The 17,616-nt window shown below is 36.7% G+C and overlaps 1 protein-coding gene across 1 annotated transcript in view; it reads right to left on the bottom strand.

The window, feature by feature from the left end:
* Positions 1 to 4,004: 4,004 nt before the first annotated feature.
* The window catches only part of DARS1 (aspartyl-tRNA synthetase 1), a 39,573-nt gene continuing 25,961 nt past the window's right edge, over positions 4,005 to 17,616 (bottom strand). Inside the window, exons 7-15 of the mRNA XM_010162686.1 lie at positions 14,509 to 14,620; positions 12,397 to 12,531; positions 11,111 to 11,258; positions 10,080 to 10,226; positions 8,799 to 8,841; positions 8,058 to 8,138; positions 7,307 to 7,418; positions 6,337 to 6,408; positions 4,005 to 4,654 (exon numbers count right to left, since the gene is read on the bottom strand). Coding sequence (XP_010160988.1) covers positions 4,563 to 4,654; positions 6,337 to 6,408; positions 7,307 to 7,418; positions 8,058 to 8,138; positions 8,799 to 8,841; positions 10,080 to 10,226; positions 11,111 to 11,258; positions 12,397 to 12,531; positions 14,509 to 14,620 — 942 coding nt within the window. The 3' untranslated portion in view covers positions 4,005 to 4,562. The remainder of the gene's footprint in view (positions 4,655 to 6,336; positions 6,409 to 7,306; positions 7,419 to 8,057; positions 8,139 to 8,798; positions 8,842 to 10,079; positions 10,227 to 11,110; positions 11,259 to 12,396; positions 12,532 to 14,508; positions 14,621 to 17,616) is intronic.

Here is a 17,616-nt window from a genome sequence, read left to right as displayed (position 1 = left end):
GACGCTGTCTCTGATACAAGCCAGGAAGCATTGGGTGACCTGGGCATCAGCTCCTGCCATCAGCAGCTGCTCCCCAGCCTTACGCTTGGCTTTCTCAACAGCAGTGGGGACTGCTGTTGGTTGGTTGGTGTCAGTAAACCTGTCCACGCTGTGGAAGACTTACACCCAGGATAGACGAACGTGCCTCACAAGCATGGAGTGTCTGCTGTGGGTGGCTTTGGCAGTCTTCAGCACCAGCAAACTGCCACAGGCTTCAATTTGCGCCAGGGGAGGTTCAGATTGGATGTCAGGAAATACTTCTTCACTGGAAGGGGTCTCATTTTTTTTTTCACTGGAAGGGTTCACAGGCACTGGAACGGGCTGCCCAGGGAGGTGGTTGAGTCACCATCCCTGGAGGTGTTTATAAGACGGGCAGATGAGGTACTCAGAGATCTGGTTTAGTAGTGAACAGGTACGGTTGGACTTGATGATCTCAAAGGTCTTTTCCAACCAAACGATTCTGTGATTCCTGGAGAAGCAAACCAGCTACAATAACTGGAGTTAAAACTCCTCTGGTGCACCCAGGGTGCTGCTGAGGAAGCTTGGATCTGTGGAAGACCCTATGCTGTGTGTGGAAGGTGCCTCAGGTAGCTTCTTGTTGACCGGACCCACTAGGTAGGCTGCACCTCTGGCTTCTGAAGAACTAGCCTGGGGTGAAAAGGGTGTAAATTAAACCAGGTGAGGATCAGGCCTTAATCTGAATGCTTGGCTCCTTGTTTGTAACACCTTGTTTATGGGCAGGATGGTGTAAGGTAACATTTGCCAAGTGATGCCACAGCTGACAGCCGTTACTGAATGGCAGCTGGTGGCACAGGATGCCTGCCAGCAGGAACCATTTCAATATCTAGGAAAAATTGCTTAGAATTGCCCTGCCACCTGCAAAGTCATTAATCTCTGCCTAAACTGGGAATTTTGCTGTAATTAAGGCAGATAAGGGCTGACTCCTTCAGTTCTGAAACCCTTTATAAAGTGCTACAGCAGCACAAGCTCCCTGCAGTACTGTTATTTCATGGCCTGGTGTAGCTGCCGTATTGTGACCAGAGTCTTAATTGCAAAATGGTAAAGGCTGCCTGACAATTGGGTTTGTTGAGTACAATAAAATTCAGCTCTGCACAGTTCACTCACTTTTCACTGCAGAGGTCAGACTAGAAGTTCTGGCTGGGTTAGTCTTTTTTGAAAGTTGGTATTATTTTAATGCAGAGTGTTGTGCTTTGGTCCATAATTAGAGCTTTGTGAGGTTTTGGTGGTGTTTTTCTTTTTGAAGTGGCTAAAGGTTAAAGAGATGTCAAAGTAGAAGAAAAAACTACCCAACTCTTTACAATTTATCATATGCTTTGTCCTGCTCTTTTTAATCCAAAGAAAATAAGGAAAGAGTAGAACTAACTTGGTAACTTTTTAAAAACTTGCAGTGAATAAATTCCTTATTTTGTGACATCATACTACCAAAAATATGCACAACTGCAAGCTGCTGGTAAGGCTTGTTTATTTTAGTAGAGATAATAAATCACAGCGGACTCTCACAGCCTGAATGAAATCACGCCACTGCTGGGTGCTGCCATATGGGATACGCTGGAACCCCAGTGTGAACTGGAGTCCAAGGCAGCCAAGTGGTGTGCCACAATGGATTTGCTTTCATGTGGAAGCGTGTCAAATAAACCTGGCACTGACTGGCCTGGGGTAGAAACACTAAGTTTTCCTACTTTCACTCTTCCTTTCCTCTTCCCCTGTCCCACCTGGCAGGGAGCAAGCAGCTGTGTGGTGCTGAGCTGCCCACTGGAGTTCACCCCTAACAGGTATGTGCAGCCAGGAGGAACTAGTCCTGCGCTTTCCTTCAACAAGAACAGGCCAAGTCCTCTTTCCTGCTGGGCAGATTCAGACAGATCAGTGAACACAGATGGGTTTTCACAGGAATATGTTGTAGTTAAAACTTCAGAAGCTTTGTGTTTGTTTTAAGAAGATGACCCCATGGCTATTCCTTACCAATATCCTTTATAATTCCTTAGTTTAAAAAGCTGCACGATTGTAATTACCATCTGTAACAGGAAAACATTTTAACTGGTGGAGAAGCAGCAGCAATGTGGACTCCATGTAAAATGCTAAATTTCCTGCAAGTTACTGGAAATAAAGGACTATACAGGTTTGACTTTTCCAGAACTACCAAACTAGCGGCATCATAGTTCTGAACTTAACTGTTTGCAAAGTTTCAAACCCCACTAAAAGCATCTTGTTAAGATTACATTCAGGACAAATACATTTTGCATGTTGATTTATGATCATAATTATTTTCAGTTAGCTAAGAAAAACTGTATGAAAGGATTCTGCACACAAAGGAATCAGGGTCTCCATCCAAATTCTTGTTCTTATGCAGCTACTGTGAATAAATTAAAGTACAAAATGAGCCTGAATAACTCCTAACAGAATTGGGATAAGCACAGTTATTACAGGAATGTATGGAAAAAACCTGCTGCCAAATCTAAAGCAAGAAATGTAGTTCTCAGACTATTTTTTTTTGTTGGTATGAAATGTAAGTTAGTAATTTTGTTCCTTATTAGAAGGATGCGCTTCCGATGTGGAATACATCATCACCAGTTCCGTATGAACAAAAGTGATTAAATTAAATTCATTCCAGTTGGCTTAGCTGAATAAACAACTGTTTTGAAACTCAGATTCATCAGTAATAAGTCTGTGGTGACAAGATGTGTTTATAATCCACTTAGCTTTGCAAAGTACAACTGGGTACACTGTGAGATTTTAAAGTTAATTTGGGAACGAGTCCATGGTGAATTAATTACAACAGACTCAATAAGCAAAGCTGCAGAGTATGTTATTCCTTGAACTGCATGACTTCTAAACAAAGTTTAACTTTCACATTTCCAGTCCTTCACCTAACTGACCTTTAGTGTGGCTGTTTTCTAATGGAGAACTCTTGTCACAAAACATTAAAATTAAGACTTGTTCAGTGGCAGCTGCAAAAGATGATTTGCCCTTTTGTGAATTTCTACACAATTTATACGCAGCCTCACTGACCTTTTTGTAGCATAACCAATATGTGAGTTCCCTGACATTTAAAAATCAAGGTAGCAATAATAACAGACTGTCTAAACCATACCTCCTCCTGAAAGCTCTTTATAATATAAAATGTTAAGCAAAAATTAAGTCAGGAATTACAAATGTGTATGAATATTAGAGTAATTCTATCGCAGTGCCCAAGTAAGGAATTTAATCCTTTGCTCTTTGGCATCCACACTTTAAAAATTGTTTTAAATTTGAAAAACAACTATCAGATGCAGTCCGTAAAAGGAAGTTTCAAATACACTGGTTCCTCTCCAAATGCAGGGCACATCCTTTGGGTTGGGAGGACGGGGAAGAGAAGTAGCTTTGTGCATCACTGCAAATTGAAGAGGTTCGAGTAGGTAATTCATTTCAGAAAAAGGATGTCTAGAAATAATTTTAGAAGTACTGTGACTTACAGAAACACCAATTTCTCTAAATGTACAACAGTTGGGTTGTTCACAACATTTATAAATTAATAGAAAATGGAAATAGGTTGGCTTACATCATTTGCTCTTCCTTCATTAGCAATAGATATATGAAATCCTTGCTGATTTGTTTTCTTTGTTATCCTAGCAGCTGAGTCAGGCAGGAAAACACATGACCTGCTCTCAAATTCACCATCCATTTATTTTCTGAGAATATTACATATCCTTTGTGTATTCCATGAGCATGTGCAACCTTCTATCCATTCTCAAATAGTAACCTAAAATAAAGAACAGGCCTATTGCTCGTATACAACTTTCAAAAAAACAAAACAAACAAAAAACAAAAGAAAAGAGGATAGAAAGAAAATAAATTTAAACTTCAGGCAGTTAGTACATCATTTAAAAAAAAAAAAAGCAACCCTTATCAATTAATAATTATCTTCAGAGGATACAAAGCAAAAAAAGACAAATACTGTGTCTAATTTACTTTGAGATATTTATTGCAATCTACTTTCACAATTTCATACAAATATTTTCAGCTAAGAATGTTCTTCTCACCTACTTCTCTACCTGACACTCATGTAAATTAACAATTGTCTGGTTTCCTACTGATTTTTAAATTGCAAGCATCCAGTTATTTTTGTTTTGAGCCAATTCTGTACTTCACAATATTCAATCTTGCTGACATAAGTTAAAAATGCAGAATCTTTATTGCATAATTTGTTAAAATGTTTAGAAACCTGATACAATCTAATGTGACACTAGAACACTAACTCAAAGTATCACATTTTCGTTAAAATGTGCACAGTTGCCAATACAAAGATTCTTTATCTGTTAAAATATTTTATTTTAAATAAATACCTAAGGATAAAAAAAAAATTATTGTGGCACTTTAGTAAATGAGGTTTTGTTGTTTTGGTTTTTTTTTTTAATTGCATATAATAATACTCCAATCCATACAGGTTCATCTGTAGCAGGGGATATACTTGCAATTGTATCGTATTTGCAGGGCAAATCATCTCAAACTTGGAAAAGCCACTCATGTTAGGGTGTCAGTCGTTTGGGATCCCGTGGGAACATGGAGGTCTGACGAACATTATGCAGCCCTAGGTACAGCATGGTTACTCTCTCCAGCCCTACAACAAATGAAAAAACCTGTCAGTCTTTTGTTTGAAACTTCCTCAGAAGCTAAAGATACTTTATACCTACAGCCAGCCTCACAGAGCAGTGTGATCAAAGACTAAGATGTATGCATTTTTTATCCCAAAAAGGATGGATTTTTTTTACATACAGTGTCTTCTGCCACAATAAAAACTTCATCTATATGTTATCAATAAGTCATGGTTCTAGAGACTCAAACCTGCTCTGAATCACTTTGGACTTTCAAGAAGATGGTGCATAACATGGGAATGAGAGGTGGGTAATTGGGAGAACTGTATCTTGAGTACAGTAACAGAAATATAGTCCAAACCAGCATTAACAGCTTTAGGTAAGAGACATTAAATGCCACAAGCAACTACAGTAAAAACCCAGAGTTGGGGAAGTTTATCCCAAACCTCCTACAGTACAAAAACATTGATTCAGCAATATGTACCCATGTAACTATCCACTGGTATCTTTAGGAATAATAAATATTTCACTGGTCATTGTGTTCTTTCCTCCTGAAATCTCAGAGGTTATGTGTGTAATGTGGAACATGGAAGGAATTCCTAACCCATAGGGCCACAGAGCCCAGATGCACACTAGTTTTCACACACCGCCCTCCTACGCTAAGGTTTCCATCTGAAACAGCCAGAAACAAGTGTTCATTCTCACAGCATCTCCTGTTTGGCTGGTACGTGACCTGACCTCTGGGATGTGCCATGAGGAACATTTACTCTGCAGAAGAGAAGTAGCTTCAGCTTCCTTGATGTCAGTTCTGCCTGGCCTACGTGGTTTTGGATCATCTGCAAATGCATCTCCTCTGTTCACAAGTACTGCATCACCATGGATGCTCACACCTTGCAGGTACTTCAAAACAGTTGTCTCAACAGCATACCAAAGATGTAATGTGTTTACTGAAAGCATACTTCAGTACAGTTCATACTTCAGAACATGCTGAGAATGTACTAAATACACTTTGCAAAAGTAAGGCAAATGCAGAAAGGCTGAATCAAAGAACTCATTGTTTTTACTGATCAGGACCTACAAAGTGTCCTATTTCCATCTGCACGAACAGATTTCATCCTGCTAATGAAAGCAACGTGCATAACTGTAAACCGTTATCATTAAGACACCCAAAGCCTGTCCTTTTTTTTTTTTCATTTTAATACCTAAAATACTCACACTAAAGACACGAAGCCTCAATACCTTTGCTGAAACAATTAGCATCAGCCAAACTGATCAGTGACATCACAAATCACTCAGTAAGACAGAAGCAATCACTTATCTCTCCTCACTGCAGAACAGCTTCATCAAATGCACTGAACAACCAGTGGCTTCCTGTATTGGTAGGCTATGATAAATCCATACATAATACAGTATTTTCTTGCTTCCTTAAATTTTCCTCATTGATCAAATTCAAAAGTGATGTGCCTGGCTAATAAGTCAGCATTTTTTCTTGTGATCATCTACTTTGTAAACTTGCAAGACAAATAAATTCTGCCCATTTATTTTATTATGACCCTTACCTTTTAGCTTCTCTCTTTAAATTCCCCACAGGCCCACACATTTACCTAACAAGGCTACTATTCTAAATTTTATATTGAACCCTGCTTGAGACTGAGCAGTTTCAATTAAGCTCAGGCTAACACAGAACAAAATAAATACAGATACTTACCTATTCCACCACCTGCGTGTGGAGGTGCACCAAAACGAAAGGAATCGATATAAGCCTTTATCTTCTCCAAATCTAGAGAGGAAAAAGATACATTTCTCATCTGCTTAATGAACCCCAAGCCAAACATACAAGTGACTAGAGGACTGCAAACACAATAAAAAATTTACCAATTTAACTTACTTTAAGTAAGAGTGGAATTTTACTCATTAAACGTAGAAATTATAGCAGTTTTGTTTTACAATTTTGTTAATAACTTTATCAGGGAAGAAATTCTAGAATTGAGTAAAAGCTAAGCCCAACTGCTCATTGTAACTTACAGAAAATGGTGACTTCTTGAATAAACTGCACTATGAAAGCGAAGATTTAGCTTCCATCTTGCTACAGTAGGAGCTACTCCTTTTTTGCTACTGTCTACCTGCCACTTCACTTTGCCATCCACTGAAAGCATAATTTTAATCTACATTTCACTCTCAGGCTCTCCAGCTAATTTACTCTTTTACCCTTCTATTATTAGCGGCCTTGTCCCTGCTAAGTCTTTTTTTAAAAAAAAAAATTCACCAAAGGACACTTCTTGCTTATTTGTTCTCAGTTCAAGATTTAAGAAGGACAGCCAACCGAGACTCTGCTAGAGTACTCTGTAAAAAGTTTGTGAGAGTACAGAGAGGCGTGACAATGAGACTTGTTTGACTACCCTCATTCTGTTGAAGGCATTTCCTTCATTACATTCTATCTAAAGTCCCCGAAATCAATTCCTTTTCATCAGTGTTGCTAGGAAACTAACTAATTTCTTAATACCACCACTAGAATGGCTGAACAGAACTAGGTGGATTAACATTAAGAATGAAACAGTACTGTGATTTTAGCACTACTGACATGTAACAAATTCTGCCCCATATTCTTCCTCTAAAGGAAAAAAATCCAATCATGATTTATAGTCTTAAATTCAGCTTCATGTTGTTTGACTTGTTACCAATGCCATGATGCTGGGCTCTTTCTGTCAGCAGCTGAGGATCGTGAATTCTCTGAGCTCCAGACAAGATCTCTTCCCCTCTCATGAACATATCATAAGAGTTAGAGTTTTTCTGGAAAAACAAAGATGAGTTTATTTCCTACCTACAGATGCTCCATCCTTAGGTGGCAAATACGCACTTCTCAGTAACTTCACTTATGATATTCAAGGTTGTGCAGTAAGAGTGAAATGTATTTGGAGTCTGCCCAGGAATTACAGCCCTTTGGCTCCTCTCATTCCACTGGAGTTGATTTAAAAAACTTAAGTTCACCCACATGCCCTTTGAAAAACCATTACACTTGGATGTAGTTATCCCAGCAAAAGATGGTCTAGATATTTACTCTGGATTTAGGAATAAACTGAGGAATCTGTAACAATGTAAAAAAGCACATTTTCTGTTAAAAGTGTCTGTTGCCCTGGAAGAATGTTTTTACATCTTTTCAGTGATGGCAGCAGTGCTCTGACCATGGAGATCTCTTCATACAGTTCTTCCAATTTCAGCTAGATTTGTTTCTTTCTGATATGTTTTCACCATTGAAGAGTAACTGTAAACAGTTTAAGTCATGTAACACTGACCTAATCCTGTTACCAGAATTTTAATTATTACAGCAGATCACATAAATATACTTTATCTATTTTGTCAAGTCATCCCTACACAGAATAATTTAAACTACAAAAAACCCCTGCATTGACCACAAAGAATTTTACTTACAGGGTTTAGTGGGTCTGGCATTGTATAAAAAGGCCTCACAGCAAGAGGATACTTGTCAAGAACATAGAAGTCTGTGTCATACTGAAAGAAGGTAATTTAAAACAATTAGTACAAGATAAAATTATGTAAAGAACAAATTACAAGAGGAAGACACAACCAGTGAATCTCTGAAATAAAATAAAAAAGATCTCCCAATAAATTCCCACAAATTTGACAGTATTATCTTAAAAAATAATAGTAATTGATAAAAGTGGTGTATTATTTTTCAGTTTTCCAATACCACTTCTAGTGTAAACTTACAAATATTGAGCAATAAATTATCTTATTGTAGAAACAGGTACTTATTTTTGCTAAAAATCTCATCTTCTCCTATAGATTTAGTTTGGGGTTTTTTTTAATTATGGTAAAAACTGGTTTTGGAACGTGTCTTGTTTGGTGTACTCAGTATAACAGATGATAGAAATAAAAATAAAAGATTGAAAAGTGTTTATTAATGATAAAAACAAAACTGTCAGCAGATTAAGTAAGCAGCAGCAAAATGGGAATGCAGTCAGACAATTAAAAAATGCTTATGCCAATCACAAACTCTTCACAGCTTCTGCATGTTCTGAGACACGTGATTCTCAATCAGTGTGTAAAAAGTTGTTTTACATGAAGTAGGCATTTATACAAACTCAATGATTCCATGTCATCAGGTTTCAGATTCAATGTTAAATTTCTTTATTCTAAAATAATTGTTACCTTTTCCTTTACTAGGCGTCCCAGGAGTTTTTCGTTAGGTGTGCTGAAAAAGATTATCACCATTAAAATTGAATGATTTAAACTTGTACTGATAAAGCTAAAAAGATTTCAAGCTATAGATCTGCTGCACCCCACCCTTTAGGAAATATAAAACTTGTTTCTGAATGTTTTGGAATGTGCAGACAGAAATTTCAGAAATAAAATGGATTTATTTCTGTTCCTAAATGTTTTGTATTGGTCCTAAAAATTCCTTTAAATTAACTTATACCTAAAGATATTCTTGCTCTTAATATAACTATGTCCTAGTTCACCACATTCTGATTACAGAGTATTTGTGTACCCTATTTCCTATTGGCATATACCTTGTGCGGCCATTTCTTCTTAGGCACAATATGTGAGAAACACCGTAAGCAGCTGCTGAGGAAATTATTTTGCACTATCAAACTCTAACAATTGAAACATCTTTAACGCACAGATTGTTTAACTGTAAAATCACACATTATCCTAATGGTACTGGATATATTAAGGGAAGGAAGAGAAATGTTTAATTTTATTAAGTGTCTTTAGAAAAGTTTATATATAATCAGTTATTTAAACCCATCTTTCAGTAAATCAATGCAAATGCAATCATGATTGATAAATCACCTTCCTGAGAGGTAGAAAGCAGAAAAGGGAAGGTCTTATGGAAAAGAAAGACCTTAAGAGTGAAGAACCTTTTTGTTTAATCCTATTCAAAGATGTGTGACAATTCACATGAAGGACTGCAATGGTTAAAAAACCAAATGCTTCTTATCCTTAGAAGGTTCAAGTTACTCTCGCTTTATGTTTTAAGTTGTTTAATCCTATTCAAAGATGTGTGACAATGTACATGAAGGACTACACTGGTTAAAAAAACCAAATGCTTCTTATCCTTAGAAAGTTCAAGTTACTCTTGCTTTATGTTTTAAATAATCTTATTCAAAGATGTGTGACAATTCACATGAAGGACTGCAATGGTTAAAAAACCAAATGCTTCTTATCCTTAGAAGGTTCAAGTTACTCTCGCTTTATGTTTTAAGTTAATTTATTTTGAATTTCAGAGTTTGTCTGTATAGTCTAAGTTAAAAGAAAGGACTATTTTCATATCCATTCATGTATTTGTCAAGAGTTCTGGATATGAGTACTGTTTTATTCCTCTAAAAGATTGTTGTTCCTTCTTGAGGGCTGTCAGTTGCACAGTACAAAACTAACACTTCACTACCGCTTTCACAAGACTGACACATTTGTCTACTGCTGAAGTACCTCAGATCTTCTTCATCGCCCATCTCTATACCAGCCTCTCTAAGCATGGCCACAGCTTCACGGTATTCCAGCCTCAGACTCGGCTCCAAAAACTTAAATGGCTCACATGGGAACTGTTTGTTCACTGTCTGAATTTCAGTTTGGAATCTGTATAAGAGGAAACAAGAACAGAAGCAAAATACAAAACAATCAAGAAATGTACTCTTCTTGCATCTGTTGATTTTGCAATGGCAATACAATTTTGCCACAAGAGGTCCCTCTTGCAACATCAAAAAAATGTTTTAAAGCCACTTCGGGAGAAATTCTGTACAATCCTAATGAAATGTTTCAGCTTTATTCCTTTTGTAAAAAATAATTGACTAGGTCAAATTTTCATAGTAAAGACACTGATAAATTCTCCCTTTGATTTTTAATATTTACCTGGGTTCTTCTTTGATTTCAGTAATATCCTATTTTCCTTCCAGACAGATGAAAAGATTTGCATTTGTGGTGGCAAGACAGTCTAATTTGTAAACAAATGAAAACCACTTCCTAAAGTTCTGGCCTGGCTCTTTAATGAGTTAGACTGTGAATAATGGAAAATAAACTTTGCTGCTTTCATGGCAGAGATGCAGGAAGTTATAATAAATTTGATTCAGAAAAACTTTCTTAGATAGTAAAGATTAACTTCAAAACAGAACAGTCTACTTGCAATGGCACAAAAAGACAGACATTTCAAATTAATGATGGATCATTTCTGTTAGGAAATCCATTCAAGAATAAACAAGTTTTCTTAGTGCAAGGTAGCATACTCTAGGAGATGGGCTAAAAGATAGTTTACTGGCCTACGGCTTGAGTGAATTTTAAAACTCAGGCACAAAGAAAATAGTTAAGAGCAAAGTGAAAATGTTTGTTTTGAAGTTCTGTTGTAAATCAGATTACTAATGATTATCTGACGAGCTGAGGATAAAATGCTCACCCATTTCATACCACATTGCAAGAGATCTCAAACAAATGGAAGTTGCTCATGAAATGGAAAATGCTCTCATTACCTTTCCTGAAGTCCCTTGAATATCTGCACCAAGGTATCTGCAATCTCATCTACCACTTCATGATAGTGATAGTTAAAAGCCATTTCAATATCCAGACCAACAAACTCAGTCAGGTGTCTGTGTGTATTGGAGTCCTCAGCTCTAAATACTGTAAAATTAAACAAAAGAAATTCTAACTGACCTGGAATTATAATTCCATTTTGAAAAATAACACTGACAATCAATCACAGCAGCATCTGGATCAGGCAGACAATGCTGTCTTTACACACGACAATTCTCACTGAAAAACAAAAAGAAAACTAGCTACCTCAGAGCTTCATTTATAACAACAGTGACAGCATTATTGTGGCTATGATGCTCAAAGGATACAAGAGAGACAAGACTTGTAGAGAGACCAACAGACACAAGTGGAAAAAACAGACAAGCTTTCAGGCACACAAGTTCAGATTTGAAAATGCCTTTTTCAGAGGAAACAGACTTGTGCACGTGTGTGTCTTCTGTTTTCTGGGTGTTTTTTTTTTTCCCCACATATGAGTCTAATATAAACATGTCTTCCTGCAAACCATGACTCATTTGCTAGTAACTAACAAGAAATTTAAGGTCTTCTGAATTACTTGCAATTTTTTTTATTTTAGAAGCTGCTACTGACTTGTTTTCCAGCATTTCCATCTTTTATATCTTTAAACCTGTCTCTGGGGTCTGAGGAAAAAAATGCTGTATTACCACCTAAAGAGCCCATGTCCTCTCAGCTTTTGAGAAAGAGAGAGCATGAGACTGGAAATTATTAATTTTTTATTACTTACTGACAGCCCAGTTAAAAATGCATTTTCTTGTTTCATACATATACAAAAGCAAGGGTAAGTATATGTTAATATGCAATCTGAGGTACATAAAACCTAGCTTGCTTATTTAAAATGCTTACTACTGGGCAACTACTGGGCATGGTTCACAGGAAACTATGGCTTCAGTAATCACAGTGTTGTTCCACGTTTTACTAATTTCATCATATCATCAATTTCCAGTGCAGCTCTATTCTTTCCCCTCACAGAACTGTAGGCACTAGGGAAGAGAACTCCACTCTTATTTCAGCATTTTAGTTTTGTTCCAGCAACTTCTCTTGTCAACTCTCATTAGTCACCCCAACTGAAATTTGTGTTTGGTAAGTGAAACTACATTAAGTGAAACCATTCAAAGCTTTCAGCGTGTGTGTTATCTTATTTGTACCACAGCTGCTAAAAGCCATTGCTGCACACTCCACACTTAGAATAAAACAACACTTTTCTTACCTGGCCCAACGCAAAAAACCTTTTCAAAGTCAGCACAAATACACATCTGCTTGTACAGCTGTGGGGACTGAGCCAGGTAGGCACTGCTTTTGAAGTATGATACAGTAAACACATTGGCTCCTCCTTCACTGGCAGCTGAAAAGCAAATGCTTGCAGTAATTATTAAAATAAAAAGTAAAAAAATAAATCAGAAGTCAAATGATAAGTCTATTGGTCTTACATTTCAAGATCGGAAGGAGATTTTTCTTCAAAGTGTATTAGAGGAAAAAGATATATTTGCATCCATTAAAGCTAAGGGATGTTTTGCAGATCAGGACCATCACACATTGTCTTGCAAATCTGCAGATTTAGTTGGGGCAGTTTAAAATGTTCCTATTCCCAGCTGTCCTTCACCTTAGAGTAAGAACAGCAGAGAATGCACACTTGTACCTCTAATTGCAACATTTCTGTGAAAACCAGTCTTCATCAGTGACGTAGGCTTCCAGGGGTTAACTGCAGAGGCTGAGATGAAAGTGCATATCCTGTTTTGCCAGGACCATCCTCTCTAACTGAAGGCATAAATATCTCTCAAAACCAAAGTTAGATTTACCAGAGGACATCCGCCGAAGGTATAAAGCTTTTTCTCAGTCTGAGGCAGTTTTCTTAGAAGGCTACGTTGAGAGAACAGGAATCAAGAGCACATGCATTTGAATCCCTTACTGCAAACTGCCTACCAAAACCATCAGCTGCGTTAGTTTACCTTGCCATGTCCCAGTGCGTGACAGGACAGTTACAGTTGCCTAACTTGCTAACAAAAGCATGCCAGAGTGAAAGATGAGTTAATAATATATAAAAGTTCTACCGTTAAGATAACTCTAGGTAAAGTACTAATTATTATTATTACTAACTATTCCACTGAGATCAATGTTTCTTTTCTCTCATTACCACTATCCCACTGAAAATGGTTTCAGTTAATACTTAGTTATTTTTGAAAACACATAATTTTAAAAATCTCAAATCTTAGAACAGCTATGATATTAAATTTGAAGTTTAGCAAGGATTGCATCAGCTTAACTTAGTTATTTTTACAAAATATGATCTCATTCAAACAATAGGATGCTTGCTTGCTTTCAATGGTACACTGCGCAGTAAGAACAGCACACTTCCTCCAAGGTCCTACGTAAATAAACTATTTGGGAGTCTATAGTACTTCATGCTGTTTCAATTGTATCTGTAGGAAAAAAGTTCTCTAATCTTATAGTTCAACAGTACTTTTCATGTTGAAAGAATAGTTGCTTACATGTATTTTGTTAAAAAGCCCTTTTTCTATCTCAATCAAGAACTGTCTTCAAAAATATAAGGAAGTATAAAATTCAGTAGGCAAAATGTATGCATTTAATGAAGGCACACACAATGAGAGTAATACAAATATTCTGCCCTACATTTTCATGCTGTATGTCTTAGTGACATCAACAAAACCTCAAAGAACACCAGTAAGATGGAAGAAAAACATCCATCAGTAAACCAAGTAATTTGACTTTTGAAAACAATAATGCAAATCAACAACAGAACTAGAAGCAAAATCTGCATTTCCAGTCTTTTAATCAGGTTGAAGCTGTTAAGACACACTTTGAGAAAAATGACCTGCCACCTTCTACTCAGCCAAGTGCTCATTGCTAAAGGAGTGACATATTGTATATAACGTCATCATCTTTTATAACATGATATGTTTATGGTAACTTCTTTATGATTGAACCTGATTTTAATCAAAATTAGAGTGGGGTGTTTTTTGGATACTGGGAATGGAACTGGCAGTGCTCAACACTGAGAACAATGATTTGAAGAACAATGCATATGATCAGATCTCTGTATTTAACCAAATTAAAACTTTAAATGCACTGCAAAGTACATAAACCAGGTATATATTTGTCTTGTCATTCTTTTAACATCCAAAGTCAGGAGAAAAGTAAAGAACAACTTTGATACCTGACAGAAGTTTTGCTATGTAGCATCTAAACTAGAAATAGAACTTTATCTTTTTTAAATAAAAACTTGCTAAACTTTTGGCAGATATGTACACTGAGCAACTGTAAAAGAAGCAGACCTGTAGCTGCTGGATCACGTATACAATACCTGAAATTATTTTGGGAGTCTGAATTTCCACAAATCCCTTGCGAGTAAGAGTTTCTCGGAAAAGCTGACAAATACCAGACTGAAGGCAGAAGATTGCCTGACTAGTGGAGGTCTAAGAAAAGAAGATAAAATAATGAATCGTAAGTTAAGTTTTTCCTGACTTTGTTACTTTTTCTGGACAGCTGGAAGGATGAATCTCTTCTCTTAGGAACACTTGATTATTGTATTTGCCTAAATAGAGAAAAGTGTATATTGGTAATTGTTTATTACACAAAAAGAAACAGCAAAGGAAACAAGACAAACTCCTCATTTCAATTTATGGCATATTCAGTTATAAAGGAGGCACTATGGTCAATTCTACTTTTAAAGAATCACTGATTTATGAGATGTACTTCTGCAAATAAAGGTTTTATAGTAAGAAATTGAAGAAAAGCACTAAACCTATTCAAAAGCTTTCAGCACACTGAAATAGAACAGCTGCAGTAATATACAGTGCATGATAAAAGCAAAGCTCTCAATAACTTCCATAAGGTAGAAATGTTTGTGTCTATTAAAGGCTACCAAATACAATGTTTTTCATGTAAAAACACAGCCACATTTTACCCATATACAACCATGCCACAAAAACATCCCAAAACCAATTTCTAAACTCCCAGCATTTACAACAGTCCACATAACTCCTGATCATATAATCTGCAGTTCCTTTATCTTTTCAAAATTTACTCCACGAGTACATTTAGCTGAAAACAGAAGCAGATTTAGTTGAATTGATCATCTCTGTGTTTATGTGACACAGTTAAGCTACTTATCTGGTTAGCAAATACCTACACTAAATGTTCCTGTAACACTCTTGGTTAGCGTGGAGTGAAAAAAACCACCTTAGTGGATGCTGAAAACACTGCAATACGTCAACATGAACCCATATCTGATTTTGCCTTGCAGCGTTTAAGACCTGACAGTTAGCAACCTAGAAGCGTATATAAAACCTAACAAATTCTTGCAAACAACTGAGAGAACAGCTCTTTACGACTATCTGCGTCATAGCACTGTTTACTTCTCCTTTCTGAAAGGTACCCAACTTTTCTGTTAGGGTAAGAGCAGCCTTGTGGGCTTTTCACATGACTCTTACCAAACCACAAAACAAAAAACCCCCAACCAAAACAAATCATATAAGCACGCAAATTTAGACAGTCAGTCAGTTGATACGTTCAAATAAAGCTACATCCATAATCTCTGCAAGACAAACGTTATCACTTCACTGAAAAACCAAAAGAGAAAACTGTAATAATACTGCAGATCTGTAGTAGTTTGGAGTTATTTGCAATTTTAGCTGACCAATAAAATAGGTCAGGAGCGTAAGTGGTTGAGACTAGTAAGTAATAGCTAGCAGGTCTCACTGTCTGATAGCATTAACCACAGCTGCTACTCCCACTACTTTCAAAATGAAGGAAATGAGGTTTTGAGCAACAGTTACAAAAGTACCCTCAAACCTTTTCACCTTTTTTTACACAGGTCTCTGAGAATCAGACATATCCTAAGACTTTGCCTGAGTTCTGGGCATAATTTGGCACTGTTACATCAAAGCACTGGGATGATTCAAAGGGATATATGTAATTTTTTAAACCATCATCTTTCTACTTAGATGGTGAAAAACATTTTCCAAGAGGTGACAGCTTAAACAGTCACATTTGGGTTTACCAATACTGTTTTTTATAAACTAGACAAATTTCTAAAAATGCAAAGAGACAAAATGTGTAACATCTATTTAAAGTGGGATAGTAACAAAGCCTCCTCTACTCTCCTGATGAACCAACTCCAGTTTCATGCCAGAGCAGGTAAGAATGCAGCCCTAAATCACACAGTCCTAGGAAAAAGAAAAATGGTTGCTAAACCCAATTTGAAAGCAATTACTTGGTCTGACCTAAAAGGGTACACAGAAACACAGCCAGTCAATAACTAACACAGTTCTCTACTAACAACAGTTCGTCAGGTAGTAACTCCTCCTGGCTTCAATGAGGATGCAGAGCAAAGGCTCTGTCTTCCTAATCCTATCTATAATGATAAATTATGCTTTAAAAGTAGTATTGATGAAGGCAGACAAATTCACAGATTGGGACATTGAAGATGGTGTTTTGTGGTTTTTTTAATTTAATTTTATTTTTTTTAATTTTTATAGACCAAGGAAAGAACAAGCAGGAATTCTCCATACCTCGGATCTGCTAAGACCACTCTTCTTTCTACCAAAGGTAGCTGAGTTTCAGTGTCCTTTCATTCAGAGACTGCCAACAAGGATAACTCTTTGAGAATTTGTGATACTGCAGTCTCCTTGCAAGAATTAAACAGACCAACAAGACATTTCAGATGAGCTCCTAAAGAACCGCAACTGTCAATGTGCAGTGGAGTCAAGTGCATGACTCTAAAAGTTTAATGTGCCACAACAACTTCCCACAGATTTTAAAGATGTTTCTATATCTACACATGGAACTATACTTTTCAGGCTTAATACATCCTTTGCACTGGTATAATGTTTAGGACAAAAAGAGAGTGAATTTATCTGAAGAAAATAATTTAAGCTGGTATTCTGTCTTAACTGAGATGCTGGTATGTGTATTGCCATGTTTGGTACAATGGTAGGTAACACAGTTATCACTTGAGCTACCACACATAGGTGCAACACAGGAGACTAAAGACAGACAGCTGTCAAAATGAATCGATTTTTACCTTTGCCTCAAAAAAGATTTTGCCATAGCATTCTTTTCCCGTGGAGTTTCCTCTAATATGAGCTCTTCAACAGATGTATTGACAAACTATCTTATCTGAGACTATGGCAAAGACACTATATACTCCTTCAAGAGCTAAGCAGAAACAGAAACAAACTTATGCCACTTAAATGCTGTTGCAGTTAACAGTGTTAATGCTTTACCTTGGTCTGCAGAGTTGATTTTACAGGAAAACTTATTATTTTTAATAATCACCTTTGATAGAGACAGCAGAAAAAATGTCTAGCTAACCATGCTGAAATAGGAGTTTCGGTCATAACCTCACTCTAATTTCACCTGTGTGTTTATTATTTAAATATCACAAAGGAAAATATTAATAATAGAACAG

Source organism: Antrostomus carolinensis, unplaced genomic scaffold (assembly GCF_000700745.2).
Source record: "Antrostomus carolinensis isolate BGI_N321 unplaced genomic scaffold, ASM70074v2 scaffold16872, whole genome shotgun sequence".
In the NCBI taxonomy this organism is placed as follows: domain Eukaryota; kingdom Metazoa; phylum Chordata; class Aves; order Caprimulgiformes; family Caprimulgidae; genus Antrostomus; species Antrostomus carolinensis.
Note: the sequence above shows the minus strand (reverse complement) of the source record. Positions and strands in the feature narration are given on the sequence as shown.